The 23201-nt window shown below is 37.1% G+C and overlaps 4 protein-coding genes and 1 long non-coding RNA gene across 11 annotated transcripts; 2 read left to right on the top strand and 3 right to left on the bottom strand.

Moving 5' to 3' along the window:
• Positions 1-200: 200 nt before the first annotated feature.
• Positions 201-5325, bottom strand: LOC140984482 (uncharacterized). 5 transcript variants are annotated; one of them, XM_073451934.1, is made up of 5 exons: positions 4981-5169; positions 4470-4588; positions 4171-4337; positions 2867-3673; positions 201-2206 (listed from the first exon to the last, which is right to left on the bottom strand). In XM_073451934.1, exons 3-5 carry the CDS (start codon positions 4228-4230, stop codon positions 596-598), a joined length of 2478 nt encoding a protein of 825 aa, XP_073308035.1. In that variant the 5' UTR covers positions 4231-4337; positions 4470-4588; positions 4981-5169; the 3' UTR covers positions 201-595. The 5 variants fall into 5 exon arrangements, with proteins under 5 accessions (XP_073308035.1, XP_073308033.1, XP_073308034.1 ...); XM_073451932.1 differs by lacking the exon at positions 4470-4588 and having other exon boundaries at positions 4981-5325; XM_073451933.1 differs by having other exon boundaries at positions 4470-5201.
• Positions 5326-7926: 2601 nt separating this feature from the next.
• Positions 7927-12230, top strand: LOC140984895 (uncharacterized). Of its 2 annotated transcripts, none has more exons than XM_073452575.1 (9): positions 7927-8155; positions 8599-8670; positions 8823-8912; positions 9564-9606; positions 9911-10017; positions 10741-10836; positions 11470-11660; positions 11768-11837; positions 11937-12230. In XM_073452575.1, exons 1-9 carry the CDS (start codon positions 7991-7993, stop codon positions 12042-12044), a joined length of 942 nt encoding a protein of 313 aa, XP_073308676.1. In that variant the 5' UTR covers positions 7927-7990; the 3' UTR covers positions 12045-12230. The 2 variants fall into 2 exon arrangements, with proteins under 2 accessions (XP_073308676.1, XP_073308677.1); XM_073452576.1 differs by having other exon boundaries at positions 7961-8155; positions 8602-8670.
• A 674-nt stretch (positions 12231-12904) lies between these two features.
• On the top strand, positions 12905-17008 carry LOC140983720 (ribonuclease 3-like protein 2). The gene is given in 7 exon segments (XM_073450826.1): positions 12905-13109; positions 13111-13207; positions 13210-13292; positions 14145-14265; positions 14268-14296; positions 14727-15100; positions 15281-17008. Coding segments are annotated over 7 exon segments (1068 nt in total). The 5' UTR covers positions 12905-12920; the 3' UTR covers positions 15456-17008.
• Positions 17009-17111: 103 nt separating this feature from the next.
• LOC140984841 (alpha-1,3-arabinosyltransferase XAT3-like) lies at positions 17112-19050 on the bottom strand. Of its 2 annotated transcripts, none has more exons than XM_073452497.1 (3): positions 18772-19050; positions 18534-18653; positions 17112-18455 (listed from the first exon to the last, which is right to left on the bottom strand). In XM_073452497.1, the coding sequence occupies exons 1-3, from the start codon at positions 18884-18886 to the stop codon at positions 17308-17310; spliced, it is 1383 nt and encodes a 460-aa protein (XP_073308598.1). In that variant the 5' UTR covers positions 18887-19050; the 3' UTR covers positions 17112-17307. The 2 variants fall into 2 exon arrangements, with proteins under 2 accessions (XP_073308598.1, XP_073308599.1); XM_073452498.1 differs by having other exon boundaries at positions 18534-18672.
• A 1479-nt stretch (positions 19051-20529) lies between these two features.
• Positions 20530-21444, bottom strand: LOC140984110 (uncharacterized). The gene is made up of 3 exons (XR_012176547.1): positions 21245-21444; positions 21038-21157; positions 20530-20941 (listed from the first exon to the last, which is right to left on the bottom strand). It is a non-coding gene; the product is annotated as an uncharacterized lncRNA (long non-coding RNA).
• Positions 21445-23201: the final 1757 nt, after the last annotated feature.

The raw sequence follows: 23201 nt of genomic DNA on the forward strand, positions 1-23201 counted from the left end.
TTAATGCAATTGCAAAGAATCAAATATGCGTGCCCATAATCGACAGCAAAGATGTTGAGTTAATTCCGTGTAAATGACTATTTTCCATATCGCACCGGGAGCATTGAAGGTTAAAGTAAGACTGGGAGTATTTAACAAAATTCTGGATGGAAGAAATGTGGAACAAACAGAAAACGTTTTAGGGATAAACGACCATCCAATGGAAAATAACAAATCATGTATGTTACTCAATGCATCAACTTGTAGCCACAAAATTTACAAACAAAACATCCTTTACTTCAAAAACAATAAATAAACAAATACACGCAAGTCAACCGACACAAGCCCAAGAGCAAAAGGGTCACGAGCAACAGAAGAGGGTTTACAGCGAAAAAATCCTGTGTAAATAAGCAATTCTAGATCTACAACTGAGTAAGAACCCCAGCCAGTGCAGAAGTGAGATTTATTTCCTTGATTTAATGGCATTGTCGTATCACCTCACAAGTCAGCAGAGAACTTTGGTGCATCAGAATTTTTTCATCCATTCTTCCACCATACAATTTTGCTATATCTGATCATATATTTCGGAAAATTTCAAGGATGTCACGTTCTACAATCACAACCTGGTTGCCATCAGCATTGCACGAATTTTGGCCCTTAAATCATCTGGAACCTCAGAAGTGGTTTCAGGGGGTTGAGAATTGGCCGTTTCATGGGAAATCAGAGCACCGACGGATGTTTCTCGGCTGACATGACCACTTGCAATTCCTCTAGATCCCTCTGATACTTTAGAACTGATTTCACCCTCTTCCAACTCGTCTCTTTCATCATATATTTCTTTCACACTTTTATCCAAGCTAGAATGATTCTGATCTTCATCATCTGAAGAGCTATCATGCTTGAGGTGGTGCCGCGATTTTTTGTCTCCAGAAGAATGTCTATTCCTATGCCTGTGCTTATCCCTACCATGACCTGAAGAGTGCTGAGAACGGTGCTTTTTCCGAGAGCGTCGGTGGTCTCTTCCATCTCTCTCACTTTCATTTTCTTCATCTGAGCGTTTCTTGGACGAACGTCGTCGCTTTCTGGAGGAAAGATGAGAGCGATGCTTCTTCCTAGACTGTTTATGATCCTTTTTATCTTCGTCTACATGCCCAACATCCTCGTTCTGTGAATGGCGAGAGTGATGCCTTGGTTTAGAGCACTCATGGTCCCTGTCCTCTTCATTAATCTCTCTTTCATCATCAATTTCGTAAAAGGAGGAATGAGACCTATACCTCCTCCTGTAATGCTTACCATCTGTTTCCTCAAAATTTTCATTTTCATCATCCTCATCATGTCTTCTAGATCTTGACCTATACTTTGATCTTGAGGAACCCCTGTTACGACTCTTTTTATCTCGATCTTCTTCTTCTTCATCATTATCCTCACATCCTCCAGATCTGGATCTATACCTTCTTCTTGCCAGTCGTTCACTATGCTCCTCACCAATATTTATTCTCTCAAATTTTTCAACTGTGGCAGTCCTTTCAGCATCTGATGGAGGAGAAGAACTATGCTCTCCTTCTTTTCCAGTAAGGTTGTTCTCATTGGCAGACCTAGAGGCTCCGGACTCTGGAGGATCTACTGATGAATCACGCAATGTTTGATTTTTTAATGGAACAGCTCCACTTTTCAACATGGCCACAAACATTTTAGCCCTCTTCAGCCTCTCAGCTTTCACCTTCTGTTCCTCAGTCAACCGAACATCTTGACCAGGGTCACGTGAAGCTTCAAGAGAGGTACTCAAAGTTGTCTTGGGGGCGAGGGTAGAAACTTTTTGAGTTCCATTCCAATAAACATTTTCAGTCTGGGAGGACAGAAGACTGCTTGGACTTGTAGACCAATTACACTCACTGTGATTGATATCACTCTGAGCATTCAGGGGAGTGTTAGAAATACTCAAATTCGACTTATTGCCACCTTTAATAGCAGCCTGAAGAATAGCAGCTGCAGCCGTAGCATCAACAGTGACACCACATTCTTGCTCTGTTCCTTTGGATCGTGACTCCTGCGCATCTTTCCTCGGTTTGCCTATTACCATCTTGAACTTCTCTTTGATGTCAGATTCCAGGGGAATGTCACCAACATCAGAATCCAGTGATGAGAAATCATTTTTCTTTGTACCTTTTCTGTCTCCACGCCCTACTGGGTCCACCTTACCAGAAGAACTCCTGCCATTTGTCTTTGACTACAAAAGAACAAACCAAAATAATGGTTCAGAGCAAAATGATGTTCAAGTTAGTCAACCTTATGAACCAGAAATTTATGAAACACTATCTCTACATAATAAACCTTTCATCAAGTTTGCAAAGAAAATAGCCACTCAGGCTCCACCCCCCCAAGTGAGGAAATATCGATAGAAAGAGAATCGAGCAGAAATTGACGCATATTTATAAACATATAAACTTCAGGCTCCACTTAAATTTCCCCCCAAAACCTCATCGACCACATACAACTAAATCACTCTAGATACTTGAGAACAGCTATGATCCATATCTTTTTAAAGCAGTTTTAATCCCCTCCACCACACAAACAAGTAAAATTAGAGAAATGTTTTATAGAAAATATCATTTAAAGCAGTTCTATCTTTGGATATTTTTCAGATCTTTGCAACAAAAGGTTTCATTCAAAAGTTGATCATGCGTGTCACTGACAAAAGTTCTACTTAAGAGTGTGTTAATACAGCACCAATTAGCCTTCTCATCTGGAAAAAAAGATGATTTTAAGTGGATTACGAGATGTTTTGAACACGTAGAAGTGCAGAACACACAGCCAGAAGTAACCGACCCCTGAAAATAGAGTACTTCATGATGTTCATGTGAAATGAAGATTGTACAAGTGAAAATACCTCTTGAGCAGTTTGAAGGACTTTTAAATAGTAAGAATTATAATGGTTGGATGGAAGAAGAAAAGGGAATCTCCCGTGCTTTATGTCTTGCTCGATAAGAGTTGCCTCAAATTGTTTCCCATTTCTAGTAATAAATTCAACAATCTTTTCAATCAGGCCCTTCAATTCAGGTGGGGGTTCTAAAATTATTGGGTCAGTTTTAGAAGGAATTTCCACAGTAGAACTCCTGGTCTTCTCTGCCGTAGCAAATGAACCAGATTTTCCATCCTTCTTTGGGCCCTTAATATTTCCAGATTTGGATGCAGAGATCGAAGAATTTTTCTTCACTGAGAGAACCTTCTCTTTAACGGAAGGAGTTGTATTTTTAGATACCAACACATTCTTTGCTTCATCTGTAATAAATTCCATCTTCTTTGAACCATGAGACACAAAATTATTGATAGAATTGCTATTATCTTGGGAAAGCTCATGTTCAGTATTTGCATTACAGTCATCGTCCTCTTCCTCCCCAGACCCATATGCAGAACCAAGTAATGACAAAGCTCCCCCAACATCATTTGTATTATGGTGTTCTCCATAAACATCTTTCACCTCGCCTTGAGATTTTCCACTATGTTCAGACTGCAACAGCTCTGGGTGTTCAACAAGAAGTCTGAAGTAAGGATGAAGATTATGGTCAGGCATCAAGAAACCAAATGTTGGATTATCTCCTTGTTTCACCCGCAGGATAATCTCTGACTGGCCACCATGTTTGCTGACAAACACCGCAGTTCTTGCTATTATCTGATGTACCTTCTCTGTTGGAGGCTGAAAAAGAGAGACAACAGTGCGAAAGCACAAAAAGAGAAAAGACCATTATACATTAGAAATACAGGAAATCTGTAAACCCAAATCAATAACCGCCAAAATTGAGAAATCACATACCAAAAGGTCAATTCAATGATATTAGTAACGTATAAATCACAAAACAACCAAAGCAAAAAGAAAAATATTGGGGAATATTTGCCCTGTAAGTAGTAAACGGATAGTCCTCAAAGAAAATTACTACTTTCCAAATCCCACCTGCAAGGCCCTTTGTCATGACATGAAAAGGAAACAAGGTGCCTGTGTTCGGCAACCTAAGATCACAGGTAGATCATCCTTGCTCCAAGCATCTGAAAACTTCACACTGTGAACCTTAGATAACAAATGCATCTTATGCAATTACAATTGGCCATACAGTATAATTTGAGTTTTTACCTAGTAACAAAATATTAATATCATCTGAAAACACAAAATCTAGTGATTCAAGCATGCATGCTTACCAAGGATTGGAGAAGTGTCCCTGGAATGGGAAATGGGGGAATAAATCCAGAGAATTCCATCTCAGAATCAGCTTTCTTTGGATCAGCAGAATATTCACTCTCCCCATAAGAGAAGCCAACAGCATTATAGCCTCCGCCATTTGATGGCTTTTCACACTCCTCTACCTCTGGAAACAAGAAAATCCAATACAGTGATATTTAAATGCCCCCATTAAACAATCAATAAGCAAAAAAAAGGATACATTGAACATTAAAACTACCCATGAAGGACACAAGGAAAGACGATACAGAAGACTTACTTGTAACCGGAAGCAGAAAGGCACTTAGTTAGAGCCTTCCTGCATATTTGGATGCATAAAGGAAAGAAGTATGGTACCAGCACAAACTAGATAGCTATTACACCCTTGTTCGTCCTATCCTGTTTGTAAGGACATTTTAGCAGACATATTTTTGGCAACAGTAACACCAATCTCCACAGAACAAATCTCCAGCAATTTTGCCATTTTTTTAGGAGAGACCATGTAACTAAACTCACATATATTTTTCCAAAAACAATTCAACAGGGAGTCTCTAGCTTTATTCTGTGAAGCCGTTTCCTAATTAGATATGGCAGTTCATTTTTACGTATTGACCGATATTCATTGTGATCCCCGAAAAAGCCTCCGTCTCCCCCAATTCTCAACACTCCCCAACACACACATCATCCCCTTGAAAGTAATAAAAAAATAGTAAACAGTAATCCGTAAAAAGGGTAAATCAAAGATTAAGAAAAGAAGTATGGTAGAGGCAAGATAGAAAACAATAGTATACCAGGTTGATCGGAATGAGAAGGAAAGTCAAAATATCGCTCGTGATCAAGTTGAGCTTCAAAAGCCCGGTCCTCGGGGGCTATATGTTCGGGATTTCGATTGCGGCGACGAGGCGGAGGAGGTGCGGAGAGGAGGTGCCGGACGTCATATCTGTCAATTTGGAGGGAGTACCACTCGACAAGGGCCCCACTGGAGTTAACGAAATCCGCAGTGGAATCATCGTCGAACAGCATAGCGTGGCGTCCGACCACCTGTAAATCCATATCCGCTTGCAGATTTCCCAGTCGCTTGTGCTTTATTGATTGATTATCAATTTGTGATAGATAACTAACCCTAATGAACCCTAGGAAGAAATAAAAAGGGGGAGGCGTGGGGTATATGTTGTCGTTATATGATGACTAACGACAGCCGATAAGTGGGCCAATCGTTAGCCAACAAGCTATTGGACTTATAAAGGCCCATTATGAAATCTTGGGATCCAACAACTATTATTGTTCGTTCCAGAAGAACAGAAGACAATTTACAAGGTCTATACTTGTTTATATATATGTGCAAGTTAGTTGCCTCAGCTTGGATTTCAGCTGCTCCCAACAAACTAACTTCCATCCAACGTATCAAGACAACTTCCTTCTCCTTAACTTCAACATCTTGCTTCGCAATTTAAGGTCTTTTTCCCACCATAGATCAGGACCAATCTTAACAAATCTCCACCTTGGTTCTGTATCTGTCTTTTTCAAGTTTCCACTTTTCTGTCGACCTCTGCTTGTTCATATGTCTAAGTTGCAACCACGTTTGCCAAGTCTAAACAATGTTTAAACTTGGATACTGTAAGAACCTTTGTCAAAGCATCTGCCGGATTTTCTTCAGAGGCTACCTTCTCCATTTTGATTTCACCTTTACCGATAATTTCGCCAATGAAATGTATTTGAATGTCAATATGTTTAGACCTCTCATAAAACATAGAATTTTTCATGAGATGGCTTGCACTTGATCGTCGCATACACAATTGTTTCCTCTTGATATAAGCCTAATTCCTTAATGAAACCATATAGCCATATTCATTCCTTTATTGCCTCTATAGCTGGCATTATTTCACTTCAGTTGTAGACAGGGCAACCACCTTATGTAGACTAGCCTTCCTACTTACAGTTACAGCTCCACCGTGAGCAGTAAATATATATCCAGATAGAGACCTCCTTGAGTCGAGACAACCAACAGAGTCTGAGTCAACAAATCCTTCAATCACCTATTATGGATTACCTTCTGCACTATAGCATAGTCCATCCTTTTTGTTCCACTCAAATATCTCAGAATCCACTTGAGTGCTAGCCAATGTGGTTTTCCTGGATTAGCCATGGACCAACTTGTCAGACTTACAGCATGTGTTAAATCTGGTCGGGTACATACCATGCTGTACATGATACTTCTTACATAGTTTGCGTGTTGCATTTCTCCTAGTATTTCCTTTCAACCTCACCTTGTGGAGTATGAGCACTTGAAAGTTTAATATGTTGGGCTATGGAGCGTTGACTGGTTTATACTTCGCCATTCCAAACCTAGTCAAGACTTTATTTACATAAGCTTCTTGAGACAATACCAACTTTCTCAAACTTCTGTCTCTTTTGATATCAATGCCTAAGAGCATACCAGATGATCCCAAGTCCTTCATTTCAAACTCAGAGTTGTGTTCACCTTTGAGCTTGTTGATTTTTGACCTGCTCTTGCTAGCTAGCAACATGTCTACATATAACAATAGGTAGACTTGGCTTACTGTTCCCACATCTTTTAAGCACACACAGCTGTCAAGATTTGATCTAACAAAGCCAATCTTTTCCATGAACTGACCGAGATTATTCTATTACTATATATAACATATAATAAATACAACTAAATATAGACGCAATCTAAAAGACACGAGCATGAATGCGACTCGAAATGATACAATAAAATACGAAAAAACATTACACATCATAGATCATCACCCTAACTCCCGCATAGCGCTTGAACAATTCCCAACTTCCCCTGCTTCGATTTCAAGAACCTTACCTATTTTTTAGCTAATATTTCTGAGGATGTTCGACTGCAATCGAAATATTATAGCATTCTACCTAAATAAGCATTTCATCGAATACCAAGTCTGTTAGCTTTTGTAGACCTGAGGGATGAAAGCATTGAAAAATCCTGTAACTAGTATTTGTTTATTTATTTCACGAATCACGATGGTCTCAAACTCCTAACTGAATTTTTCTATGGCCAATTCACTCCACTGGTGTGAAAAAATTCAATGTTTAGATTTTAACATTAGGAGTGGCTCCTATGTGAGATCCATAAAAACTAATGGTTTTAAGATGACGGGGGTGTAATTATCCGTGATAAGCGTAGACTTTTCCCTGGTTTCATATGCATATAATGCATATTTGTACACAACAAACTCTATGAGATCATGTTACTAGTTTTTTTGGTGAGACGGATTTCCGACTCGATCAAACCTACGAAAAGTTATTATTTTTATCACAGATATAGATCGAGTCTATCTGTCTCACATACATAAATATGTGAGCATGATACATGCTCTAAAATAATATGTACAAAATGTTACAATAAAAATGTAAGAAGAGATGGAATAAAATTTTAAAAAACCTCGGAATGCATCAAGTTGAAATAAAATTAACAATTAGTTTAATGAAAAATATTTTTTATTTTTATTTATTTTTCCATGGATATTAAAATAATTTAGTTGTAGCTTATTTAAGAAATTGAATCATCATTTTATTTAAATTTAAAAAAGAAAATACATTTAACCCAAAAAGAAATGGCTGCATGGAACTTACGGGTAGAATTGTTGGGCCTACTGGGTTGATTTCGTTTCAATAGCCCATGATTTTCGGATGACTGAAGCAGGCAAGTGTCGGCAGCACCGCGCATGAGATGCACGTGTCCACTTCACCCTGCTTTTACCCTTCTCGCAAATATAAATTCGGAAACAGAAATCATTCAACGCAGAGAGAAGAATGGCGAACCTCGCTCCGTCGCTGAACTTGAAGGCCGCCCCCTTCGAAGCCGGCAGCACCTCTTCTGTTCCCAACAAGGACTGGAGAATGCAATCGTCTGAGCAGTTAGTTCTCGATCTTTGCAATCCCGATCTTCGGGAAAACGCACTCCACGAACTCTCCAAGGTTTATATTTATTTTTGTTGTTTGCACGCAATTATTTGAGTGTTGAATTTGTGTTTTCTGTTCTTAAGCTTTGACTGAGCCTTAACGGACATGCAATTGTACTCTTTATCTTCACGTTTCAATAATTATGTGGTGCTGTTTTAATCCAGATTCATTGATTGAAAAATCGGCCCCATTTGCAAATATTAGGATTTATTTTTCGGTTTTCTCTGAAATAGAAAATGACGAGATAAATTCTTCTGCATTTGCATACAATCAGGCTATATTAGATAGAGAGATAGATAGATATAGTTTGGCATCTCATTTTTGCTCCACAGCGGTAAATTCTCCATCTAGATGCAAATTTTTGGGAGTCCTAAAACCGGCATTGTGGTCATCTTGCCTGCTTTTATCTGCCCACTACTTTATGGATGCCTTATACACTTTTTATTATTTTCCATTAGAAGAGGGAACTGTTCCAAGATTTGGCTCCGTTGTTGTGGAATTCCTTCGGTACTGTTGCTTCCCTTTTACAGGTTTGTTTACATACATATATATATACATAGAGACATAGATATACACACACATGTGTGTGTGTGTATGTTTGCAACCATATGCTTATATTTGAGGATTATGATGTTGCATCCGTTCTTGATTGATATGAATGCTGCTTTCATTTGATGTGCAGGAGATAGTCTCCATTTATCCTGTTTTATCACCACCAAACTTAACTCCGGCACAATCAAACAGAGTTTGCAATGCACTCGCTCTCCTTCAGGTCTTGTGGTTTTTTGTTTTCAAAATTTCATGCACTTTTCTTATATTCTCTTTTAAGGGATATTCATTAGTTTTTTTTGAGGTACTTTTTTTTATGGTCCGAATGCAAGCTATGTTGTGCTGAAGCAATTAGCTTTTAATTATGTATATGATATTATTTTGCTCCTGTTTCATTTTTATGGCTCTGAAGTCTCTGGTCAACGCATGTGTGGCTCCAAATAGAACTATTTTATGAGTTAGATGGTTAAGATCATAATTCTCTTCACATGGTCGGGATGTGAATTAGATGTTTGTCTAATTTATTATAAATGAAAATGTCTGTTGGTGGAGCATCATCCTAATCATTCTCTATTCATCGTTCAGGCGGAAGCTTGTATATCTTTCTAATTTTGCATCTTTTAGTCTTATTTCTTCTTCTTTTTTTGGCTTTGGATTTTTCTCTCTTATGAAGTAGCTTTGCACTTTTTGATCATATTCCCATGCCGAGGATACAACAAGAGAAAACTACGTACTGTATGTTTGTGCACCTACAATGTCATTTGAATTACTTTCAGTACTCCTGTAGGAGAAGCAGCAACTGTATTTAGGTATTTAGATTATTCTGATATCTCTTCAACCCTGAAATAATGGTATTAGTTTCAACTTTTTGCAGTGTGTGGCCTCCCATCCGGACACTAGAATGCTGTTCCTTAATGGTAATTTTTGTTGGTCGAATAAATTTTTTTATTTGTAGCAAATCTTTCCATGGCAGGTTTCTCTCTTTTTGTAGTTTGTCATGTTTTTACCTGTTACATGGTGTTTTTGTTCTGATATGATTTCTACACCAACTGTGTACGGAATTGAATTTAGTCTATTTAAATTTTCTTTGATGTTTGATCATCTCTAGAACAGTAACCTTTCTTTTAAATTATAAAGGTGAATAAGGATGGAGTCACAGTTGTTGTTTGGTAACCTCAAAATGTTGGTGATTGTTTGTCATCTGATGTTTTCCTGTTGCAGCTCATATTCCTCTTTACTTGTACCCTTTTCTCAACACAACCAGCAAATCAAGGCCCTTTGAGTACTTGAGGCTAACTAGTTTAGGTGTCATCGGTGCTCTAGTGAAGGTATTTTTTAATTACGTAGTTAATCGTCAAATTTCATGCTTAATAATGAGAATCCCTCTTTTTTTATTATTCTGCAACAACAGAAATTGTAATGGAAAGACACAACTGCCCCTCTTCAGTGAGATTGATCTGGAGCTTGGCTTATTGCACCCCTCCCCTTCACTAACCCTACCTCGTCTTACCCATTACCCTGTGACATGCTTGTGTGCATTCTTTCTGCTGTTAAACATGTGCATTTTGTCCCAGTTTTAGTTGCTGTTAGTTTTTATATTCCATTGCCAACTTATCGACCTTTTGAATGTATGAGAAGATAGTTCAGTAGCAAGTCAATGCTAAGTTGCAAAAGCTTCCCTCAGAGACTTTTATTCCATTGCCAACTTATCGACCTTTTGGATGTGTGAGATGATAGTTCAGTAACAAGTCGTTGCTAAGTTGCTAAAGCTGCCCACAGAGACTAATTTTTTTCTATATCTTTGGTTCTAGCTTTTGCTTTTTTATTTCTGTATTCATCATTCTTGTCCATTGGTAATTCTTCTAATGATATTAATTGGGTGCAATTGATGACTTAATTTCCCGTCTTGTCATGTGTAGCCCATAATTGTGTGGTTTGTTCACGAGCAAGTTTAGGGCACTAGCATTCATGCTATTGTTCCTGGTGTATGAAAATTTTCCTTTTTCTTTATCACCGCTTCTAACAATAAATTGTGGCTTGTGGTTTTCAAGGTTGATGACACTGACGTTATTAGTTTCCTTCTCTCTACCGAGATCATTCCATTGTGCCTGCGCACAATGGAGATGGGGAGTGAATTGTCAAAAACAGTTGAGTATCATCTATTCATTTTCTATGAAACTATACATGTCCTTATTGCTATTACGCATTATAAGTCTCATTAATATAGTTAATGTGTTAGCTTGACAATGACGGCCTGTGGGACCGACTTAAGAAGATTATCTTTCTTCTTGTTTGTCACTGGTTGTGACAAATTTTTCATTTAAACTGACAATTGTTTGAGCTCTTCCTAGACAATGCTTTTGTTTATTAATATTTTGTTGGAGCCTCGTTCCATGAATTTTTTAGGAGAATTTTTCCAGAAAATGGTTCTGTATGATTTTTGGCTTTAAGGTCGTCCATTGCATATGGCAGCTGATGTGTTAAAAATTGCTGACTGTATCTGCTTTGATGTGTGTTTTCTTCCGTTCTACGTTCCTTTTTATCAGTAGATGCTGATCGCCATTGCTATGCACGAGCTTTTCACATCCCACATGATATACCCAGCAGTAACACTCAAATCGAGATTTCTTTCATTAGATTCCGACCTCTAAAAACTGTTCAATATGACCTCTAAAAACAGTTCGATATGATTCCCCGTTTATCAGTTACATTTTGTTGTGGGTTTAAGCATCTTATTCGTGATCAGTTGAGTTTATCTGAGCATGCATTATCATTGGCAGGTGGCAACATTCATTGTGCAGAAGATTTTACTTGATGATATTGGCTTAGAGTACATATGCACAACAGCTGAGCGTTTCTATGCTGTTGGTAGAGTACTTGGAAACATGGTTACCGTGCAAGCTGAACAACCTTCTGCTCGGCTGTTAAAGCACATAATCAGATGCTATCTTCGGTTGTCTGAAAATCTAAGGTGGTCAACAAATCATGAAATATTGATATGAGAATGTTTTCCTCTTTCTCATTTCATATTTGTTCTATTATTTGGTGTAATTGATCACATCACCTCGTTATATGCAGAGCTTGTGAAGCACTGAGAAGCTGTCTACCTGATTTGCTTAGAGATGCGACATTTAATAGCTGCCTTCGTGTAAGTAGCAACTTGTATCACATTATAATGAATACAAATGTCCTATCCTAAATTCGTGTAAGTGGGCATTATGAACATTCTTAATGTTGTGGTCTTCAGGAAGATCCAACTACTAGAAGGTGGTTACAACAGTTGGTTTACAATGTCCAAGCTGCTCGGGCTCCTATGCAAGCGGGAGGTGGATTCGAGCATATGATGGTCAACTAAATTCGAAGCCATATGCAGATCTTAGCTTTTATATGGTCCCCGTTTAGAACCAAAGTACATGAGTGTTTTTTGGCAAAGAGAGGAACCTGAAAACCGTGACTTTTGGATTTGTAAAATACTGGAAGCGCACATGGCATGTCTTTTCTCCTACTGCCTTTGTAGACTGGTTATCTTGGTTTTTTCCTTGCGTTTTGATCGTCGTGTTTCTTTTTTGTTTTGTGGGTGCGGGAAAGAGTTTTGACTTTTATTTATACTTATTCAAAGATGCAAACTATCTCATTTTCAATGACAATATTCCATATTTTCAAATATGGTAATCGTTTCCTATTTTTATTTTTATTTTTTTTGAGCAAGAATAAGCTTTTCATTATTCAATGTAACATCGTCCAGTAACCGATCTTCTAGAAATGATGGTGGTTCATGTTAAATAGATGGATTTAAATGTAAACAATCCCTTAGTGTGACAAATTAAAAGTTTATGCCCTTGGGCCTTGACTGGTATATTTTGGATCGATGCTCTGTTTATTATTTGCTTTCTTCAGGTTTTAAATTCATAATATCATATGAAATTTTTGTCATATTTCAAATATTTATCTAAATATGATATTTTTTGTTATTTTTAAATTCATGATATTTAAAAATTTAGATGTAAAATAGGATCAGAGATTAAAAAATACTAATTTCAGAAGGAAGTTTTTTTGAAATAGATAAAGATAATATTGAATATTAATAAAAATATTTTGAAAAGATTTTTTTGTTTAAATAGATAGAAGTAATATATATATGTATGTATNAATTGTAAAAAAAAATTATTGTCATATTGATGTATAAATTTTATTAGTATGATAAAATTACCCTTCCGAATTCAAAGCAACCATGTCGCGGGCGACCAATTACATCTATTCCTATCATGATCAAGAAATACCTGACATAGCGACGTCGGTGAGGCTGGTGGAGAAGCTTCTAAAATACTCTTTCAAGAACAAGAGCCTACTGGAGGAGGCACTAACTCACTCCTCCTCCACTGAATCCGCTTCCTACCAGCGGCTTGAGTTCCTAGGCGATTCGGATTTCGGCCCTCGGCTTAGCAATTACTAGTTATCTTTCTGTGGCTTACCCAGACCTTGATCCACGTAAGCTCTCCCTCATACGAGCCGCCAACATTGCACGGAGAAGCTCGTGCGCATCTCCGTCCGTTACCAGCTCTACAAATGTGTCCGCCACAACGCCACCACCCTTGACGAGAAGGTGTGTTGTTCTTTATTCTTTGGGGAGTTTTCTATTATCTGTCACCTTGCTTAGTACGGTTCGAATGTCGTACCTAAGTTTTTGCCTGTTTGGTAAATAGCTCTTTTTGGCACTAAAAGCACTGACGCTTTTGAGTTCTTTGTTTAAAGATTCAGGGCTTAATTCTCTTGTTGTACTTGTACGGCAGAACGACTCATACTTCGTGCTTGCATAGTCTAAGAAATATTTATGACTGTACTGTTTGATTGAAAAGCTTTACATTAGCAACTAGCAAACTATTGCATGTGCGTGAGTCTGTTGATTGACACATATTTCGAATTTGTGGCCCTTCCGGGGACATGGCTTTGGTTGAGTTGAATTTTGTGAAGTTGGTTAAGTTGTCCACTAAGCAATTGAGTATGCATCTTGTCACCAGTTCCTTTGATGGAAAAGGTTCGGCTCATTCTATGCAACATCCATAGTAGCCCGTTGCATTTTTATTCAAGATGTTTGTGTGAACATTTGAATTCAAAACGAACAATATGGGTCCATTAATATTTTTTGTTTTGAATTCAGATGATCACACGAACATCTTGATTGCAATACACCGAGTATATCAATCCCGGTGTAGCATAGACCAAACAAAAAATTTCTTAGGTGCAATCGACACTTATTCTATGGGCTCTGCTACTGGCATTTTGAAATAAGAAGTGCCCATGTCTTTTATAGGTGCATTGTTCGTTTTTTGTGCCCAAGAATGGATCCATCAATTACCCACTGAATATGCATATCAAGTGCTTGTTGGGAAGCTAGGCCAATTTTTCTATATTGGACTCTACCAAAATTGTGCCCCTTTGCATAAGTGTATTTCAGGTTAGGGAATTTGTGATAGTGGTACAGCAAGAGGAAGGACCAGAAGTGTATGGAGGGTTGATTAAAGCACCAAAAATTCTTGCAGACATTGTAGAATCAGTGGCTGCTGCTTTATATGTTGATTAAACTTCAATTCAAATGCTATGTGGATGGTAAGTCTTGTTTTTCCGTATTTTTCTGCCTTGCTTTTCTTAATGCATCTTTTTCGCCTGCTGTACAGAAATACCAATCAGATAGTGTATTCCATGTGTTTTGTCAAATTTGTGTTGTCACTTGTTAGAGGCATAAACATTTTTCACTAATGCCATGGCAGGCCTTTTTCGGTGAAGCCTGCTAGCACAGTTAGTCAGGCACAAAAAAAGGAGTTCGGTGGAAAATTGATATTAATTGTTTTAAATATTCGCTTTCTGGCTACAAAAACATGCCATAAATGTTACACTTAATCCTTTCTCTTATTTTGGTGTCCCATATATTATTAGCTGTTGAGGATTTTTTCAGGTTTCAATATATATTGATCAACACAAGCATACCCCCAAAAATCCCTTCTTAAGTTGCTTGTTTTTCTTTGGAATTCACACTCAGATAATCAGGGACCTTCTAGAACCCATTGTCACGCTTGATGTATTGGAAAAACGACCACAACCAGTGACATCGCTCTTTGAACAATGCCAAAAGGATGGCAAGCAAGTTGACATAAGACATCGGAGAAATGGAGACAGAAATATTGCTAGTGTCTATGTTGACGGACGTTTTGTGGCTTCAGCTTCTTCTGAGCAAAAAGAAAGTGCAAAGCTTCATGCTGCAAAAATCGCTCTTCGGAGGTTGTCTTTTGTATCTATTGATATGAAGGTGGTTGATACACGCAGCCAACTCAATGGGGATAATGAAATTGAAGGAGCAAAGCATAAGCTGCATGAGCTATGTGCCAAGAAGAAATGGCCCAAACCAAATTACAAGTAAGAGTTTTCCTGTTGGAAGCTCATCGTGTTAAAATTTATTGCATCTGTAAACAATTAAGTTGATTAAGACATAATTGTGTTTGTGATAAATTCAGACCTTGAATTCCATTTGAATTAGTTTATTTTTCGTGGTTATGTTATGCTGCCGATCTCTTCATATATTATATTTATGTGTAGGATCCAAGAAGAGGTTGGTCTGGCTCATAAGAAGAAGTATATTTGTTCTGTTGAAATTGAAATTACTGAAGGTATACTCTTTGTGAAGGGGAATGAGAAGTCAAAAGTGAAAGAAGCGGAGAACTCTGCAGCTTCGGCAATGCTACTTGGTCTGCAAGAGTCTAAGTATCTGTGAAGCAAAAAAAAATTCCATTGTATTTAAATTGCTGAAACAATTTGCGCCAGGGGAGTGCTTATATGAACTGTAATTATATTTGTTTCTGGTGGTTTATCGTGTGAAATCATCAATACTATTTATCTAGCAAAAACGTGTTTTCAACCATTTGAAATGCTTTAACTATTGTCTCCCTAAACTCTACACTTTTTATCCTTATATTCTGCCTCTCAATGTACAAAGCCCTGGCTGCCAAATGTTCCTTTGCAAGGCTGGATTAGTTATGACAGGATGATTGCATTTATAAATTTGCACGAGTGAGCTCTCTTCTGGTTCAGTTTTATACATCAGATTATTCAGGTTTATTGCACATGCTGGGCTGCCTTAGTGGCTGGTCGGAAGGCATTCCTGGTCCAGCGGTTGCACTTGTATCAGGTGAGAACAACTCATTGTAAGCCACCTCTCCTCCCACCAAATCACTGCGAGAGTCAATTATAGTGCAAATCTGTTAACTGATTTCGATGGAGTCCTTCTTGATTTCTATAGATATACAAGCAAGCATTAGTTCTGGCTTTTTAATTTTGGAGACTCGAGTGAATTTCAGGTCGTTTGTTTCCCCAGAAACTGCCTAAAATTGTGCATGAGTATTTTCCAGGTCCCAGGAGTGTGGATTGGTATTTAAGCCCGGGTATCGAACCTGGAAAACAATGCACACTTAAATTTGCAGCCGGATCAATTGCCTCATGACTAACACATCGAGATAGTAGTTAGCCATTTTTTTCTGACAAATTCTGGATTGTAGTCTAGGATTTCAAACACTTGTGTCTGAAATTGCCTAGTCGATAACTTCATTATGATGCCCTTAAATTTATGGAGCAGGTTTTCCATGAGAATATAACGACAGTGATTTTGTGGTTGAACTGGGATACTGGAGGAGTGACCGTTGGTTACCTGCAGTGTCTTAACTGGTGTCATATACTGGAGAGGTATCAATCTTTTCTTGCCTTGTGCATTGCTTTACACTATGTTTCTTCTTGCATACTCTTAGTATTAGAGGGAATAAGCACTGTTAAGTTGCTACTTTCAATCCTAATTGGGCATATTTGGCAGACACACGACGAAATGTTCTGTTATCACGGGCAAATCCTGTCATCTCCAGCTTTCTTAGATCCTCTCCTGCATACATTAATCAAGATTGTTACGTTGGCAACATTATGCAGAATACTTGGATGATTATGTCGCGAACCTCGTACAGTCTTTCTAAAAGATTGCTCAATGCCTGGTGTTCTTGTCCCTGCTGCTGGAAGTATAGAATTGTAAGAAAGAACAGCTTCTCTGAGAAAATAGTAAGGGGAGGTAAGTAAGAAAATCATAGCAGCTGCACTCAAAAGCTTTGCCACCTTTTGCATTTCTTCACCACTAACAAGTTATTGCCTTGTATAGTTAAATGCAATATCTTAGCAACAATGTATAAATGTTTAACACTGTTTGTTTTTTTTTACCCAATAAATACTAATTGATTTCTGGGAAATTATGATACGAAAATTTTAATATAAATAAATATTTACAGTTGAGCGTGAGGCCAACTTGTGATTGTAGCAATGGTGCAAAAGATGTGCTGATATTATTATTAACTGTGTTTGAAAAAATCCGTCAAAATGAATTACCATGATATCGTAAAAGACAAAATGAAGAATCTTTACAGTAAACATTAATTGCGTACCACGAATTTCTTTGATTCGTGAAATTCCCCGTTAAGATTACACTCCGAGCATGCAGCCAATTCAATGCAAAAATTAAATTCAATCTTCTGAATAAATTTAAGTAAATTTTTTTTTTTTTTTTCAAAATCTCCTATCCTACTCGTGTGTAGTTACAAAACCGGATCTGAAAGAAGACTCATCGCTTCGACCATTGTTTCCCGAAATCTGGCAATATTAACTCTTACATTCTGTCCATTTAGATACACCTCCCTCCCTGCTTCCACACTGAGCCAATTGAACTGTGTCAAAACCGTATGATTCGGGCTTCCGAAAACCTTCGAAATCGAGCTCTCCTCCGGTTCAATCTTGTATCTCAAATAATGCACGTTCATTGCACGAGCAGTGTCCCCATAATAAGTAGCTGCAGCCCACGCAAGGCCGATCAAATCTATTTGCACCATTACTGCACCATCAGGCAAGAAAAGCTCGTTTGTTAGACCGGCCCCATGAGCTCCCACGAAAACGCTACATGAGTTTATGTAATTCGCAAACATTCTCAAATTCGAGATCGTTTTTGCTCTGGCAATGACAATGACTCGAAATCCTAGTTCCTCCATTGTGGAAACCATTTCTTCTTCGTTGAGGAATCGTCTCGTTGTTCTTCGGGATAAGAGCGTTACAGTAGGCCTTCTGATCTGGGAAATATGACTGAATTTTAGGCCAAAGGATTGTCTAAGAAACAGTCTGAATTCTTGCATCGAATGTCCTTTTGGGATGTCGCTGGAATTTAGAGACAGATGGCCGTGAAATTTGAGCCCGATCACTCCCCCTGGAAAGCAGTGCACACTTTTGTTTATGGCGGGATTTATAATCGGAAAATCCGACAACTTATCCATGGCCTTCCCGTATTTTCTCACGAATGAAGGATTGTAATCCAGCATGATAAATTGGACCTGGGATTTGAACATTTTCGTGGTTATGTACAGAGGTATAAGAATTTCATTGATTTCATGGAAAATGTTCCCCACAAATCCGCTGGATGAGAAAATTATAGCAGGGACTTGGTGATTGTACTGACAAACTGGTGAAGTAACATCCCCCTGCAATATACTCACAGGTGTGACACTTTTGAGTAGATTTTCATCTTCTTGCCTAGCATAGGGCCGAACCACTCTTTCTTGATTGGTCAGATTGGACGGGATAGTAACTGTCATTGATCTGGTGTCAATCCAAACAGGTTTACTTGTAACGCAGTGAATGGAGTAGACTTCAGGATTACAAACAAATCCAGTCGTTTGAAGCTTTTCTTGATCTTCCCCTGTAAAAATTTCACAAAAATCTTAATATGGAAGTGTTGATCAGGAGAAATATTTCATATATATAAAAATTTTGGAACCTTTCAGCAATCTGGATAAAACAAAATCAAGGGAGTCCTGGTTTTCTTTCACGGTTTCATTCAATCTAATCTTTAATATATTTGTTGGAGTACTTTCAGAAGTAGAGTTGTATTGCATCCCTGACAAATTCCATGTGAACTAAACAAACTTCAGTTTATGACAGAATCACAAGTATACCCAAGTTTGTATATATACTAATCAAATATCTCAAAAAACGAGAAATTCAGGTCAACTTACATTCATCTAAACGAATAAAACGAACCCACAAAAAGTCAACATACAGCCAAAGAATCACAAGCAATAAAATCAATGGAGTTGTAAGAGAAAACAGCTTCCTAGGATCTCTCTCCATTGCTGGTTGCACAGAGAACTGTTAGAAAATATTAGTTCTCCAGATGCAAGAAACGAATCTATAAGCTGTGAGGCAAAAGAAATAAAAATAAATAAATAAACAGAGAGAAAGAATAGAACAATATCTTGTCCACGAAATGCATACTGTGTTCTGTTTTTTGTTGAATTTTTACAACTACACAATTGTTTAATTGAATGAGACTTTTTTTCTTATTTTTTTCATTGTTTGGTTAAGTATCTCTATCTTTAGTTACAGCTACTAATCAGTCCAGGTTATGTAATAAATGTGGTTTACACTTGATTTATTACTTAACCTAACTATTTTCTTAAAGTGGGATTTTAAGTAATTTAAATTATTTTAAAAAAAAACGAAACTTTACAAGAGTGAATACACTAAATGGAGTTGTGCCTGATATTTGCTTCATTTGTTCTCTTCGTCTTAGAATTCTTGAAAATAATATCGGACATTTTTAGTAGGATCAGGTCTGACAAAAACATGCCCATGTAGTTAAAAAAAAAAAAAAAATTAGTGAGTTTGCGGTTTTAATTAGTGCCGACTAAATATATTTACATTAAATAACTGTGACAATCGAGCCTTAATACAGTCCAATATGTCCAAATCATGCATGTAAATATAATTAACTATAATAATTGGTAATAAATTATATTCTAAATAATAAACGAATATATATCCTGACAAGTCCGGTGGATCATGTGAATGAGCCAAATTATTTATTTTTCTGATTAAGCTCGCGCTAAGTAGCCGCCCGCCTTCTTGTATTTTTCTTTTCAGAGAGCCATTAAAATGTAATTAAATAATAATAAGCAACTTGCCTTTTGAATTTACCACCATTACCAATTTGGTTCACATTTTTCTTTTTTCCGCTAATATTAGTAAAAAATTCGATGGTAACTATGCTTAGTGCTTCCACAAGTGTTTTTCTAAACCTTACAAGATTGATCCTTACATTCTGCAGATTAAGATACACAGTCCGGGCCGCCCGGTATCCGCCTTTATTATACATGTATGCAAGATCAGTGATTACCGGATGATTTCTTCCATACAACTTCACCAAGGAACTCTCTTCTGGTTCGATTTTGTAGCGCAAATAGTGCACCTCCATTGCACGTGCTGTGTCGCCATAGTACATGTTCGATGCCCATTCGGTGCCGAGTAGTTCTACTTGCACCATTACAGCACCAGAAGGCAAGAACAGCTCATTTGTGAGTCCGGCCCCGTGAGCTCCAACCAAAACGCTGCAAGAATTGATCATTTGTGTGAATTTGTTCAGATTCGAGGTGAGTGTCGATCTTTTAACAACGGTTACTTCAAATCCCAACTCTTTCATAATCAAAATCATATCATCTTCGTTCAAGAATCGTCTCGTGTTGGTACGAGATAACAGCAGTAGCCTCGGTTTGCTGATCTGTGAAACGTGTGTGAACCTTAGACCGTATGATTGTCTGAGAAGATGTCTGAAATCTGACATTGAATATCCCCCCGGAATTTCACTGGACTTCATTACCAAATTGTCGTTATACTTAACACCAATAACTGAACCTGGAAAACAGTGGACACTTCCATTTGAAGCTGGATTCATGACCTCAAAAGAGGATAACTGTGACAAAACCTTGCCGTATTTGGCCATGAAAGATGGCTTGTAATCCTCGAGGATGAAAAATACCCGGGATTCGAACTGTTTCGTGGTCATGAATAAAGGGATTATTATTTCACTAATTTCATGGAAAACGTTGCCTGTGCTGCCTGTCGAAAAAAGTACAGCAGGGATTTCGTGCCTGTATTCACAAAACGGAGGATATTTGGTGAAGTTCCCATGTCGAAAAATATGAACAGGTGTGATGGATTTGAGTACTTCATCTTCTTGTTTCGCGTAAGGCCGAATAATGATTTCTTGATTGGTTGTCTGGTTTGAAGAAACGTAAACTGTCATGTTCCTGGTATCGATTTTTACAGGCTGATTCGCTACACAGACCACAGAGCGAACTGATTTGTCACATGCGAACCCAGTGCATTCAAGATTTCTTCTATCTTCTCCTGTATCATAATTTTTTTTCAAAAAAATCTCTCCCAGTTAGTGGAAAACTTAGAGAAGAAAACCAAATGACAGAAACAGAAAGAATATATATAGACCTGATTTTACGAGTCTTGACAAATGAAACGCCATCGATCCCAGGTCTCCAGGTGCTTTATTAATGGCCTTTCCAGTAGCGCTGAAGCTAGTAATTTCAGAAGCAGAAAAGTATTGAAACCCTGTCAGAAGAAATTCAAACATCTCCAAAGTCAGCCATAATCGGAGCTTGGAGTACAAATCAAAATACAAGGAAAAAAGGATTTTACATCCATGAAAAGGAAGAGCTGTGTTCTTCCAAAAGAAATCAACACCAATAAAAAGCAAAAGAAGGGTGATCATGAAAATCAACGGCGTGGCACGAAAACATGTCATTTTGAGTTACTCTTTAAGAAATTTCTTCCATATCTTTTACATGTAATGAAAGAGACCACTGCCGGAAATTTCTTCAATACTAGAAATGTCAATATTTTTTAACGTCAATCTTACTTCAAATTTAGATGTTTATTAATTTTATCCACGTATCATTCTTTTCGTATTGTCTTCATTAGCAATAATAATTATCTATATAGCTTAAATAATAATAATAATTATTATTTTTTAATAATAATAATAGACTATAATATGATTCATGAGTAAACGAGTGAGATAACGCCAATTTGTCCGTCCTTGAAGAGCCCACGATAATTAACTTTTATACAATTTAAAATTATAATAAATTAATTATTCAATTGGAACTTGAAACATCTTCCTTCCTTAAGCTAGCTTTTGGGGCTGATTTAGGTCCAAGTTCCAATGTTAACATGGTATCAGAGCTCAAGTTCTACCGTTATGTGTTAGAATGTCCATAATTGGGTAACCCGTACTGCTCATATTTGGGTCATTTGTAAACTCAACACTCCAAATATTCATTCATGGACGTGAGTAGGGTGTGTTAGTTGTCCCACATCAATTGGATAAAATTTCTGAGATTTGCATTTATGAGCTTGGACAAGCTAACTTTTATGATTGAGTTAGGTCCAAGTCTCAATCTTAACCTTCACCATTCGTTTAAATATTTATGAAAAAATCAAGACATATAAAGATTTGGGTAATGGGGTGTAACACGGATTTAATTTTAAATATGTAGAATTGACCGAGTTTCATATCAATTCAGAAATAAAATTATAACCCAAAGTCATCTTCGAAATTGTCTTCATTTTAATATTAGACAATCGTATTCTTTTTCTTTTTTTCTTTTTGGCCCTTGATTACGTGCATTTCATGTGGCATAAAAAAATGCGACACAAGTTTTAAGGAAACCACGAGGGACACTTAATTTATATCAAACGTTCTATCATAAAAATTTTAAACAAATTAATGGCCTAGAGAATGTTAAAGATCTAAGGGGGTTTTCTTTTTTCTTTTTTTTTTTACCTTAATAAAAACTAGATTATATTGTAAAATAAATTAGATTTGAAATTATGTAATACGGGATTGCTTTATTTATCAATGATCGTGTTTAATTGTGGGAAAAAAAAACCCCACCAACCCCCGAGGAGAAAAAAGGTGATAAAATATAAGAATCGAAGACCAAAAGAGTTTCCTTTATCGATTTTTCAAAATATTATAACTTTCCCTTTTTCTTAGAGTTCAATTTTTTATTGATATTTGGCGAAGTTTGGATGTGATTTGAGGCCAAATTAAAGATCGATTAATAATATTCAAATGAAAAAATCCAATGTAATTAAGAATATCCCTTTCCATAATCGTAGGCAGTCACATCCAATCAACACATTAGGCTTATAGTCACATACATCAATTTATTTCTCAATATTTTTTAAGTAATTTTTTTTTAAAAAAATAATAAAACAAGCTTATTTTTATTACCCATCCAAACGAAAATTTTCCATCCCAACTCCCAAGCATCAATTCCACCAACTTCACAATTTTAAAAAAAAAAAAAACGAACACATTTAAATATCTATTTTTTAAAATTCGATCATAAAGCGTACACCAAAAAATTCATGATAATCAACAAAATATATAATGATCATGGTAAAGTTAATTGATGAATTTTAAATTTTTTTTTAAAAAAAAAATTCGAAAAGTGTAGCTAGATAAACAATGAAATGGATAGGCGAATTAACAGCTGGGCCAAAGCTTAAAGTAGCCCAAATTCGTGCCCAATAATTTGGGCTTAGAAACCAGCCCCCAGACATCACGTAGCCCATCAGTTTAGTTAGT

Source organism: Primulina huaijiensis, chromosome 9 (genome assembly GCF_012295235.1).
Source record: "Primulina huaijiensis isolate GDHJ02 chromosome 9, ASM1229523v2, whole genome shotgun sequence".
Taxonomy (NCBI): Eukaryota; Viridiplantae; Streptophyta; class Magnoliopsida; order Lamiales; family Gesneriaceae; genus Primulina; species Primulina huaijiensis.